Raw genomic sequence first — 13,001 nt, 5'->3', positions numbered from 1 at the left:
GAAAAAAAACGGTTCACCGGTTCTTTTGCGCTCGATGTAATGTCATTAGCGATGACTGCCCTTAATTCAAGCCTTCAGTTTACCCGCGCTTATAACATAAGCACAGAATCAGTTCAGAATCAATCACCAAAAGAATCAGTTCGGTTCAGACGAGCTGTGAGTCAGTCTGCTTCACACTGCATCACACATGCGCAGTATCATCAGCTCCTCGGTTCTCGACGAATCAGACGCGTCTGACAGAAACGGTTCTCAATGAGCGCTTGAGAACTCCTGACCTGATATTTAGATGTACTATTCTTCAATAAATATATTTGTTTGACAGGGAAGCTGTTCGCAAACAGGAATATATATTATTTAAAAAAAAAAAAAAAAAAAAACACCCCAGAAAAAAGGGCACTTTCTCTCCAGGAATAAAAAGGGCAGGTGCTCAAGCCCCCTTTGATGTCTATGTGTGCACGTGCCTGGCTCCACCTCTCCTGACAGGATTGTGCAGAGCGGTAATCGGAAACACAAGGTGCACACTAGGAAATCCTGCGAAGGCGGAGCATCTCACGAACTTCGGAGTTTGATGAAGAGTGGGGAGGAAGAGTAGAGCAAATTAAACACAAACCGGCCACTGGAAAAGACACAACTTTTAAAACGTTAAAACTTCTTAGATAAACGCAGTTTTGACTGAGCTGCTCATCAGTCACTTTCATCATAGTTACTCTCGCGCTGGTTTCGTTTCAAGGTTTCTGGAGTTTCATTAGATCACCATGAGAGGGATGATCGTGTTTGCGCTGCTTCTGATTCTACTGACCTCAGGTGAGCCTGATCTTCAAACAGAACATCTCATACACACAGGCGATAGCCAGTAATACAATAACATTGTGAAGGTAGATCAATAGAAACCTGTAAAAGTGTCACCTGAACGCTTCCGTTTCGGTCACATGACCAATGATTATTGACCAAAATCCAAGAAAATCCGTTTGAAAACATGTACAAATATTTAAAGAATAAGATGTTTTAAAAAGCAATAAACAATAATGCATTTTTAATTCTTTCTTTACAATATTCTTTACAAACTTGTTGGACACTGATACTGAATTTGTCTGGAACCAGTAAAAAATTTCCTGCTCTTTGTCTCATATCCAGTTTTACAGGTTTGGCAGCCTGAGTTTATGTGTTATCAACTCTCTCTCTCTCTCTCTCTCTCTCTCTCTCTCTCTCACACAAACACTCACTCACACGCACACACACGCACACACTTTCACTTCCATTCTTTTAGGGATTCTGTCTATCCAGGTCACCCTCTCTGAAACAGAGAAACGTACAACTCTTTTTGCATCTATCACCTTGCGCTGTGATTACTCCACCTCAGCTCTGCCGCAGAATATTTTGGTCACTTGGAAATACAAATCCTTCTGCAAAGATCCTGTTCTGGACTATTACTCCACAGGTAGCACTTCAACATAACATTGTCATTTATTATGTCTGTGTGAAAGTGTTTCCTGTATGTTTCGCAGACCTTGGTGTATCTGAATAGGATGCTCTGTGATGGTGATGCTGGAGATGCTTCTTTTTATTAGATGCATCACTGTCATGAGCTTTTTCATAAAGTGGTGAGGAAAACAGAAATAGATTGATGTGTGCAGATTCACAATCCAGATCTGTGGCTAGAGTACAAATAAAAAAATGTGTTGGATTGAACTACTCACTCCTGTATTACAACCACATGTTTATGTTTTATCTTTTATGTTGTGAGTTGTGGCATTGTTGTCATTGCCATCACATCAACACAACCCATCCAGTGCTAATGGGCATGTTGTTGTTGTTGTTCTGTAGCATATCAGTCTTCCCTTCAGCTTGGTCGAGACCCTGCCAATGACTGTGTGGACTCGCAACGCACCGTCCGAACAGTGGCTCAGAAGCTGGGATCTAATGAGGCAGTGCTGGGTGTTGAGTACAGAGATCGCAAAATCTTCATTCAGAACAGTGAGTTGATGACATGCAAAAAATTACACTGTACCTTTTTGTATTACTGTATTATTATTCATTTTTGTATGAAGAATGGTGCTGGACTAATAGTCGAGCATCTGACCTTAACAGACAGATTTAAATGTATGCAATCCTGAGCAATAAGAACTAGAATCAAATCAGTGCGATAGCAGACTAGTCAAACCTGTAAGGGTTGAACGGAGAGTGGCTGAAATCACTGGGGGTAGGGCAGTTATTGCTCAGCCATATATATATATATATATATATATATATATATATATATATATATATATATATATCTGTATATATGTATGGGTGTGTGTGTGTGCAATGTATATGTGTATATTATATTTATTTTAATCACTTGATCACGTTTAGTGTGGGGGGGGGGGTTCACTGCACCTCTGCCCTCATTGGCTGAGGTGCCCTTCTTTCGCATCTCCTTCCATTTGAATAGACACATAAAATTGACAAAATACCCATCTTGACAATCAGTCTGATAAATGCAATCGGTTATGTCTTAAGTCTTAATAATGGAAACTTCTGAGAACGAAATCGGATGTGTATCATTAGATTAGATACCTGTTGCTGTAATGCTAATCAAACAACAAATCACAGCTTTGACAAAGATTAATCTATATTACATTTATACAGTGCACTAGTGATGCACGGGTTGGCTTTTTTTCCAATTTTTTTCCAATTTCTTTTTTTATTTCTTTTCTGAAATTATTTGGCCCGCCCTGCAAATAAAGTAAAAACATTTGACCCGCCCTGGCATCGGGGACATCACGGAAGTTACATTGCTACTTAGACATTCGTATTGTAACCTTATCAAAGAACCAAATAAAATGAAAATATTCCAAATATTTAATATAGGCTATAGGGAATTGTAATAGTGATGGTTATATTTGAACATTATATATGAACAGTCTGACCAAACAATTAAAATGTTTAATTATGCAAGAAAACCTTGCGCTTTGTTCATCTGAACAAATTTAGACTATTTATTTAATGCAAACATGCACACACTTTAACAAAGCCAAATCAGTTTTTGTCACAAGTAAATACGTTTGTCTACTTAAGCCATAACACATAAGACACTCTTTTTCGTGACCTGCTTTGGCGTATTTGTGTATAATATGAAGAAATGGTCACTGAACACAGTGAGCGAATCTGAACGAATCATTTTGGTGAACGAACTGAAAATCAACGAATCCCTTTAAGTAATAACAATTTTCCACCACTAAATCCACGCACCATAATTTTTTTTACATTTTTGTTTTTAGTGACCCGCCCTGCAATAAAGTGCCAATTTCTTAACCTGCCCCAACCCGAGAAGCATCACTACAGTGCACACTATGCAGTGTTATTTTTCCATTAATTATTGCATTTCTGTACCTGAATACTACCAACCTTATTTTATTTATTACTTTGTTCTATGCTTTTACTTTTGCTTTTTTTTTTTTTTTTTTACTGGCTGTGTCTTTATTCATGTTTGACTTTCTTAGTTAGATTTGTAGTTTTTGCTGTGATATCAAAAAAGTGCTTAGCTTTAATAAATTGAAAGCATAGTTAAATTGAAATATATTTTTATTGCCGATCTGAAAAATGATCTGATCTTGTGACTCAAAAACCATAATATTATCCAAACCATGAAAAACTGAACTTTAAAAAAACGTGAATGTGAACTATAGTAAACTAGAATCAACCCTGGGCAATTGTGAACCAGAATCAAACCTGACTGATATTGAACTAGTCAAAACTGAGTGATAATGAACTTAAGTGAGTTAGAATAAAACTTGAGCAATAGAAAACTAGCATTAACACAATCCTTGTGTGAGATGCCCCAGACTCACAGTTTTCAATATAATTATGAATGAAAAGTGCCTGCTGCTAATTTAGATTTTTTTTACACTACTGTAAAGTAGAGTAAACTAGTGGGAAGTCGTGGCCTAATGGTTAGAGGGTTGGACTTCCAATCAAAGGGTTGTGAGTTCGAGTCCCGGGCCGGCAGGAATTGTGGGTGGGGGGAGTGCATGTACGGTTCTCTCTACACCTTCAATACCATGACTTAGGTGCCCTTGAGCAAGGCATCGAACCCCCAACTGCTCCCCAGGCGCCGCAGCATAAATGGCTGCCCAATGTTCCGGTTGTGTGTTCACAGTGTGTGTGTGTGTGTGTGTTCACTTCGGATGGGTTAAATGCAGAGCACAAATTCTGAGTATGGGTCACCTTACTTGGCTGAATGTCACTTCACACTAGAGCTGGGCAATATATAAAATATTAGAGGCATTGTTAATTGAATCTCAAATTAAAGGATATCATGAATTGAAAATTGTTTAAAATTAATATACAAAAGAATGGTACCAGTAGGCAGTTTCACTCCTCCTTCAAACTAGTTATAATGTGTTCCAGCAACTAGTTTGAAAGAGTTTTTAGTGCCAGTGAGAACATGGTGTCATGCCACAGAGAATCTCTTAAACCAGAAATCATTGACAGACTTGTGTTCTTGGCTAAAACTTGTAAAAACACTTTGATGATGTGGTAAAAGTATTGTCTGCGTGTGTTATTGTTTTTTTTTTATTATTCTGCTGACTGTATGTGTTCAATCAGAGGCTGATCTGGTCATCAACGAGGTAATGTGGTGGGATAACGGAATGTATTTCTGCTCTGTGGAAGCACCTGGAGATACAGTTGGAGATTCAGACCAAGAGATGAAACTTATAGTGTACCGTAAGTCAATTAACTGATTACTAACATGAGTGTGTTCATTTAACTCCACAGAACAAAAAACCTTTAACGCAACGACAAAAAAATCATAAATGTTAAAACTTTAATTGCATTCAAAATAGAAGCAAACTCATACTCAATTACATATACAGATATAGATGCTTATAAATCCCCACACATGAACACACGATTATAGGACTTCAGTGAAAATCCTGGATTGATTTGTGTAGATGAATGGAGCCATATCATCTTGAACCGATAAACATATTCATCAGTGAATATGTCTAATCATCAGGGCTTGTCTGAATGTTTGTTGTGTTTTGTTCTTTTAGACTGGTTGACTGTTCTCCTCATCATCCTCGGTGTGCTGGCACTCATCATCCTCTTCTGTATCTGTTGCTGTCAGTGCTGCCCACAGAAGTGCTGCTGTTATGTGCGCTGCCCATGCTGCCCTCAAACCTGCTGCTGCCCCGAGAAAGGTTCAAACACAAAAACTATCAGCTTCTTTCATTGAACACATAGATAAAGGCACTTGCCATAATGCTCTATTGTGTCTGTTTAGCGGTGATGCAGCACAGGCTGATGAAGGAGGCGCAGAAGGCCATGACGCCGTGGCTTAATGGACAGCCAATCTACGCGCCCATGAGCAACCACAGCTCCGCTTACCAGATGAATCCCATGCTGTACGCAGGTCAGAAAATGTGATGTATTTCACAAGAGTAATAAATGAGAAATTGAATGGTTGGTGTATCTAGAATTTAACCCTGTAAACCTTAACATAATAATCTGGAATATATATTTTTAAATGGAACATTTTATTTATAAAGCACTATTTAATTTAATCAAAGTTTTGATAATTTGGAGGCCTTGGAGGAGAAAATCATCTATCAGATATGTTCAGTAGCGTTATGGGTTTAATGTTTTTAACAACAATTGTAACTTAAGTGTGTGTTTTTATAATTAAATATACATTAAAAAGCCATTTGAGGACAGATGCCAGTTGGTTTCACAATTTGTTACCAATGCAGTGAAATTTAGATTTGCTTATAAGCTCTCTGTTTTCCCATATCAGGCTCAGCATCAGGCAAAGGTGCGATGACACCTGTCCCACTGCCTCCTCCCCAGATGGTATCCATGCACAGTAACATGCCTCCTTCCAGCATTCATGGTAATGGCAGTGCTCATGGGACCAACCAAATGCTGGACTATCTGGAGAGTCAGATGCGTGGCATGGACGTCACCGGCCCACTGTTACAGCCACAGCCTGCCATCCCACTGCAGCACATGCCTCCTCCTCCCCAACACATGCCGCATCATGTGCCCTTCTCTGCTGGCCCTCCTAGCATGCTCTCCGGCCTGGACGATGGTCCCAACACACGAAGGGTACTGCCCGGCTCACGAGGAGGACGCCCACAAGCCTACTCCAGTGGCTCATCCACTTACGGCGCCTCCCACCGCAATGACCGCCACATCTATCGTCAGGCAATTCCACGCAGCTACAGTCAGGAAGATGTCCTGGACACACGGAGCCAGTCTGGAGAACACCGTCCTCGCTCACGTTCCAGGGATGATCTGCTTGCCGATGACCGCCGGGGCCCATCCAGACGAGACCATTATTCTCCTTTGCCCCGCCGCGGTTCATGGGGCTCAGCTAATGATGAGGACAGCAGACGCGGAGGTGCTCGAGGAGGTCGGGGAGGCAGCTGGTCCAATCATCCATCCAGTTACACCGAGTATGAGCCCGGAAAGAAGCCGATCAAGCGGCCTGAACGTTTCTCTGTAAGAGTTGCTGTTTAGTTGTTTATTTAAGCATTGAAAGCTGTCTGTCTGAATGTGCTAACACTAACAAAATTGTTTGCCTTTTTAACGTTGGTAATCTCATCTGATCACACCATTTTAAACTAAAAAAGAAACCATTTTGAAACTGGAAGGAACAATGATAAATTATGAGAATACAGAGCTGTAATGAAATTAAATGAATATGTCAGAAAGTAATTGATCATTTAAGTCACAGGATAAGGTCAGATGTTCTTCTTCCAGTCAAAATCTTTGGATCATCTCAGATCCCGATGGAGAACATGATCATCAGGGTTAGTTCATGTAGTTCTAGTGCAATTACAAATATACAATACAAATATTGATATTTATGAATCCAACATTCTAAGTTTAACTGTTCCCTCTCGAGGCGGTAACTCAACATTACGTCAGCTAAGACGTATGTGGCGAGTGGGGTGGGGCAGAGAGGCGTGGGAACGAGGAGTGAGGCCAGGTGTAGTGATTGGAGATGAGCTACACCTGCGCCCTACCGCCAGTATCGAGTCCCACGTAGGAGATGGAAGGATATAAAACTGGAGCGACTATAGTGAAGGACGAGAGAGGACCAGGCCTGGGACATTATGTTATGTTTTGCTTTTTATTTATGCGCACCAGTCATCCGTGAGGGGCTGGTGCGCTGTTTTGTATTTATTTTGATTATTAAAGTGATTTTTGATTGTGCGCCGGTTCCCGCCTCCTCCTTCCCGACGATTATGGAGTTTTTATATTACAGTCGCTCCAGTTTTATATCCTTCCATCTCCTATGTGGGACTCGATACTGGCGGTGGGGCGCAGGTGTAGCTCATCTCCAATCACTACACCTGGCATCACTCCTCGTTCCCACGCCTCTCGGCCCCGCCCCACTCGCCAAAACGTATATGGGAACTCTTCCCTTCTCCACTTTCACTGAAATCTTATTGCCTAACGGCAGCCAATTGATGCGAAGCATGCAAATACTGACAGGTCAGCGGGCAGTATAAAATGCATGGGCACGAAAATTACGTCAGAATCTCTTTCTTCACGCTAGAAGTCTTATTTAAGTCATCGTGGAAGTTGCAATAGAGGACTACTCACCCTGTTTTTCCTCACCGCATCCGATGGCTGCTAATGCTAGATTCGGACCTTCACCAGTTCTGTGTGACCTGCCTGGGTTTCTCACACGGACCACACGTGCGCCTACTGTGCCGAGCTGCCAGTGCGCACCCTCAGAGCCAGAATGGCTCGGAAAACAGCGGGAATGAGGCCCACTGCCGCCAGCGAGCCGCTGGTGGGCCCTCCCCCGCCCGAAGACGAGTTTTACGTCGAAGTGGTGGATGATAGCTTCCGCTCCGCGAACTTCGTCCTCTTCGGAGCTGGCGAGGAAAGCGACTCCATGTCACTTTCGACGTCAGAAAAGGTTTGGAAAAAGACCGCCCCGACCAAGAGGGCCCTGCAGACCTCCAGGAGGAGCTCGTCAGGGTCTTCGGAAAGGCCGTCACGGAGCTGGGTCTCACTTACTCGCACCTGACGAGCCTGTGAAAGGTAACTGGACTCGCGGCTCCTCCAGTCGAGCTGCTACCAGACGGCATTGAGGCATGCAAGAGCTTGTGGTGAAGTCGTGGGCTGCACCCCAAACGGCGCGCACCCACTCTGCTACGCAGGCCATGTTCACGCACAAGGACGGGGCGGAAACCCTCCCCCCGTCGAGGAGACTCTAACCGCACACCTGTGCCCGTCTCCCTCTGCATTTGACTCGGACCACAGCCTGCCTTCCAAGCCGTGCAGTTCACGGCCCTTAGACGGACAAAGCCTATACTTCTGAGGGAAGGAAGCTTCTGCTCTTCATGCCAGGGCAATACTCAAGGTGTTTCAGGCAGACGGCGGCACAGTAGCGCTGACGTCATCAGGGATCTGCACGCGCTAACTGATCTCACGCTGATGGCTACTAGCGCTCTGCTCAGCCGTTTCATGGGGCTCATGGTCTTCCAGCAGCGGTAAGAGCCTGGGAGGAAGCGTCAGGGTCAGCTGAGGACCCCGCGCAGCGAGAGAGCCAGCACGCCATCGAGCCGTCTCCCAGACGGTGAAAGAGTGAGTGCGCGGGAGGCCCCGTCCCCAAGCGCCATGTTCCTTGCCTCGCGAGGGCGCGAAAGTGCCAACACCACATAAACACGGTGTCACCCTCCATGTTCAGATGCATCATGTCCCCCATGTTTCTTCGGGCGACGATTGCTATGTGTTTTAAAAGATGTTTGTGTGAGTAAAAATTGTATTATAGAAGCATGTATCCAAATTCTTGCACCCAACATTGTGTCACTCGCCCTGTCTCAAACAGCGCAGAGCCACAACCCATGATTATAATAGCCTCTCAATGGCGCAAGACTGTCAAACAATTACGCGACGCAACCCGCCCTCCCGCCAGTGCTTCCAGTTCGGCACAATAACCGCCTCGAGAGGGAACGTTTCCGGTTACTATCGTAACCTCGGTTCCCTGAGAGGCGGGAACGAGACATTACATTAGCCGCCGTGGTCGCTGTTTGATCAGCTGTGCTAGCGTTCAGTCGTGATTCTGACGTAATTTTCGTGCCCATGCATTTTATACTGCCCGCTGACCTGTCAGTATTTGCATGCTTTGCGTCAATTGGCCAGCTGTCCCCAGCTGGCGTTAGCCAATAAGATTTCAGTGAAAGTGGAGAAGGGAAGAGTTCCCATATACGTCTTAGCTGACGTAATGTCTCGTTCCCGCCTCTCAGGGAACCGAGGTTACGATAGTAACCGGAGACGTTTTCTGTATTCTGATAAAAAAAGAATGCAACAAGGTAGCGTCTCTGATGTTTGGACCCCTATGAACAACAGTTCATAATCACTGAGATCTACATCTGTGTGCAGACCAGTGTTAGGCAGTAACAAATTACTTAGCAAGGCGTTACTGTAATTTGTTTACTTTTTTAGTAACAGGGTAATTTAATGCGTTTTATAATTTTCAAAATAGTAATCAGAATATGTATAGTTACAAGCTGAGGTCTCTATGTATTACTGCCATTTTACATTGCTGACAGAATGCAGTGTTTTAAAATCTAGAGATTGTAAAAAGGATGTAGCACATGCACACTCAAGTCAAGTGCCAGTGGATTAGAGATCTGCTCCTGCGAGACCAGACACAGCATTTACATTTAGTAATTTTGCTGATTTTATCTGCAAAATGTGATTTTATCCAAAGTAAATAAGTACAAGCTAGTAAAAGAAAGAATAAATAAAGAGTTTTTTTGTTGTTGTTTTTGTTTTTACGATGAAGATTTTGAGTCTCTCTATGGTGGTACCACAAGGCTTCGCTCACTAGCAGATCTCTGACTTCTGGAGGGAAAGTAGATTAGTAATAGTGAGTGGAAGTATGCAGGGGCTTAGCATGTGGCTGTCCATATGAGAGGCATCAATATCTTGAATTTGATGTGTACCACAACCAGTAGCCAGTTCATGGAGATAAAGTGAGGTGTAACATGGGCTCTTTTGGGTTTGTTGAAGATCAGACATGCTACTGCATTCTGAATCATTTGTAGAGGTTTGATTGTGTTTGATGGAAGTCTAGCCAGAAGAGCATTGCAATAGTCCAGCCTAGAAATGACAAGGGCCTGGACAAGAAGTTGTGAAGCATGCTCCGTTAGAAAGGACCTGATCTTTCTGATGTTGTGCTATGCAAACCTGCGAGATTGGGCAGTCTTTGCAATGTTGTCTTTGAAAGTCAGCTGATCATCACAGGTTACACCAATATTTCTTCCCCAAGTTGATGGGGAAATTGTAGAAGAGCCTAGCTGGATGGAGAAATTATGCGAATCATAAGAATTGGAGTGGCAGGGAAAACCAGAAACTCAGTCTTTGCCAGGTTGACCTGTCAGCAATATTCTTTCACCCATGCCGAGATGTCTGCCAGGTAGCCTGAGATCTGTGCAGCTACCGTTGAATCATCTGGTTGAAATGAATGATAGGGCTGTGTGTCATCAGCATAGCAATAGTAGGAGAATCCATGTGCCTGTATGATGGGACCCAGTGATGTCATGTATATGTAGAAGAGGAGGGGTCCAAGAACTGATCCCTGAGGAACCCCAGTGACAAGTTGATGTGCTTTAGATACCTCCCTTTTCCAAGCCACCCTGAACAACCTATCAGTAAGATAGGATTCAAACCAGCAAAGTGATGCCCAGTGATGAGAGGGCAGACAGAAGGATCTGATAATTGACCGTGTCCAAAGCAGCAGATAGATCCAGCAGAATAAGAACTGATGATTTGGAATCAGCTTTTGCAATTTGTAGGGCTTCCATGATTGAGACTAGTGCAGTCTCCATTGAATGGCCACTCCTGAAACCTGACTGGTTAGCATCCAGTTTTGTTGTTCCGTGAAAGAAATGACATCTGTTGAAAACATTTTGGAGGGGGATAGAGGAGAGAACTGAATGCTTTGATGAGATTATGTGTGTCTGGAGTGCTGTTGATCTTGTTGTGGAAGTATGAAGATTTTGCAGTATGGACTTCAGCAGAGAAAGATGAAAGCGAAGACCGATACATCCTCAGGTCTGGCGGATACCATGGTCTTTTGATTTGCACCATTTTCTTTCTGCTGCCCTGAGTTTGGTCTGGTGCTCATGAATGTCACAAATCAACAGAGTGCAGCACAAGTGCTGGAGAAGACTTGATGGGCAAGTGCAGAGACTTGTGTGTGTGCGGGATGCAGGAGGATAAAAGTATTCATGGGACTTTCACAAAATAGAAATATCTAAACATTAAATATCTAAAACAAATAAATTATTCATCTATTCCATAAAAGCAATATAACCTGATATAAACAATTAACAGTTGCAAGTGAATGCAGTTTCTATTTAGACTATAACTTGTGTTTGCTGCCTTGAGCAATGCAGTGCTTAAAAATCCTCTCATCATAACACAAATTGTAGATATTATGGAAGATTTATTATGCATATATTTAGAATGGTCTAACAGAGGTTTGTGAGATTGTGATAAACTGAGATGTCTTTTAGAGATTATAAATGGAGCGCTCTTTACTGGCATTCTGCCATGTTAAACTATTCACGCAGCAGTCACTTGCTTTAGTTAAAAATAACTGTTATGTGAATGTTGATGCTTCAATAAATATTTGTTGGGAGCGTATGCTGGGATTTCATAAATTTCATGGAGAAAAAAGTAACATAACTAGTAATGTAACTATTTACTTTTGAAATAAAGTAACCAGAACAGTAACGTGCTTACTTTTAAAAGAAGTAATCAGTAATTTGATTACATTTTCAGAGTAATTTGCCCAACACTGGTGCAGACACACACACACACACACACACACCTGTCTTCTGTTCAGTGGGTGTTGTTGATCTTGTGGGTGTGTTAATGTTGATGTATAACTACACTTCTTCTGTCCTGCAGGATAAAAATTCTCGAAGTGGGACCAGTATAGTCATCTGACATCTGCATCTGATCCACAGTGCCTGTAGACCAACTTCATTGAAGCTTTTGTGTTAATGTGCACAAAACCAAGTACATTTGTTTTACTGAACATGCTTGAAGGATGTTACACTGTACATCATATTATTGTGCAGAGCAGTTTAAATAATGTGAATATCATCTTCTATTAATGGCATTAGAAGAAGCTGTATTTTAACTATAAAATAATTTTATAGGTTGCTTGGGTTTTATGATTTATCTGTGTAAACTAAATTTGTGTCAATATATTTATAAAGCTTTTTTTGTAATATAGCCACAGCATTTACAGCATATGGATATATTACAAGAAATTGGTATGACTCTCTTGTTTGCATTGAAATTCAGCCTTGCGTTTTTATATTAACTTCAACTATGTGTATATGTTAATCACTGTTGCTGCACTAAAGCACGTGAACTGCCTCTGTAAAGTTTTTTTTGGTGGGGCATGTTTTTTTAATTTGCAAATATGATAGACAATCTGTCAATATGTTTATGTATCATATGCATGTCTCCTGCAAGCAATTTGGTGCAATCCTTCCTTTTCTATCTGCAAAAATAAATCCTGAGGTCTGTACGAAAAGCTCACACATTTGCATGTGCAAGTTCATCAGTGCGATCTTCTCAAGCCAGCATCAGCTGATAGGATCTGTCCTCGGAACAATACATTCATGTTTTTAGCCTTGAGAAAAATTTACGATTTCTCTGAGTTCAAGGTTAAGGACTGTGATTGACACAATGCTGAATTTGATTAAAATGAATGTTGCTGTAGTTCAAATCAAATATGAGAGCCTCATCAGAAGGACCAGAGCTTCTCATTTCATGCAGTCTCTTAATGCCAAAGAATGTTTGCTCTGCTCTGTTTCAGCAGGGGCCAGTAGCCACTATGTTAAGACTATGTCTTAAAAACTACTTTGACCAACCCCTAGTTAGCCAAGAGATAATCAGTATCACGTTTCTGATAAATTTTCGGCCAATCAACATTTTTGTATACAGGTGCTGGTCATATAATTAGAATATCA

At 42.0% G+C, this 13,001-nt stretch overlaps 1 protein-coding gene across 2 annotated transcripts; it reads left to right on the top strand.

Annotated features, from left to right (window-relative positions):
• Positions 1–444: 444 nt before the first annotated feature.
• LOC128014982 (immunoglobulin-like domain-containing receptor 1) lies at positions 445–12,567 on the top strand. 2 transcript variants are annotated; one of them, XM_052598756.1, is made up of 9 exons: positions 450–804; positions 1,268–1,438; positions 1,825–1,974; positions 4,591–4,710; positions 5,040–5,186; positions 5,270–5,398; positions 5,780–6,486; positions 6,716–6,797; positions 11,926–12,567. In XM_052598756.1, the coding sequence occupies exons 1-9, from the start codon at positions 756–758 to the stop codon at positions 11,928–11,930; spliced, it is 1,560 nt and encodes a 519-aa protein (XP_052454716.1). In that variant the 5' UTR covers positions 450–755; the 3' UTR covers positions 11,931–12,567. The 2 variants fall into 2 exon arrangements, with proteins under 2 accessions (XP_052454718.1, XP_052454716.1); XM_052598758.1 differs by lacking the exon at positions 6,716–6,797 and having other exon boundaries at positions 445–804.
• Positions 12,568–13,001: the final 434 nt, after the last annotated feature.

Source organism: Carassius gibelio, chromosome A1 (genome assembly GCF_023724105.1).
Source record: "Carassius gibelio isolate Cgi1373 ecotype wild population from Czech Republic chromosome A1, carGib1.2-hapl.c, whole genome shotgun sequence".
NCBI lineage: Eukaryota > Metazoa > Chordata > Actinopteri > Cypriniformes > Cyprinidae > Carassius > Carassius gibelio.
This window is presented reverse-complemented; position numbering and strand designations above follow the sequence as displayed.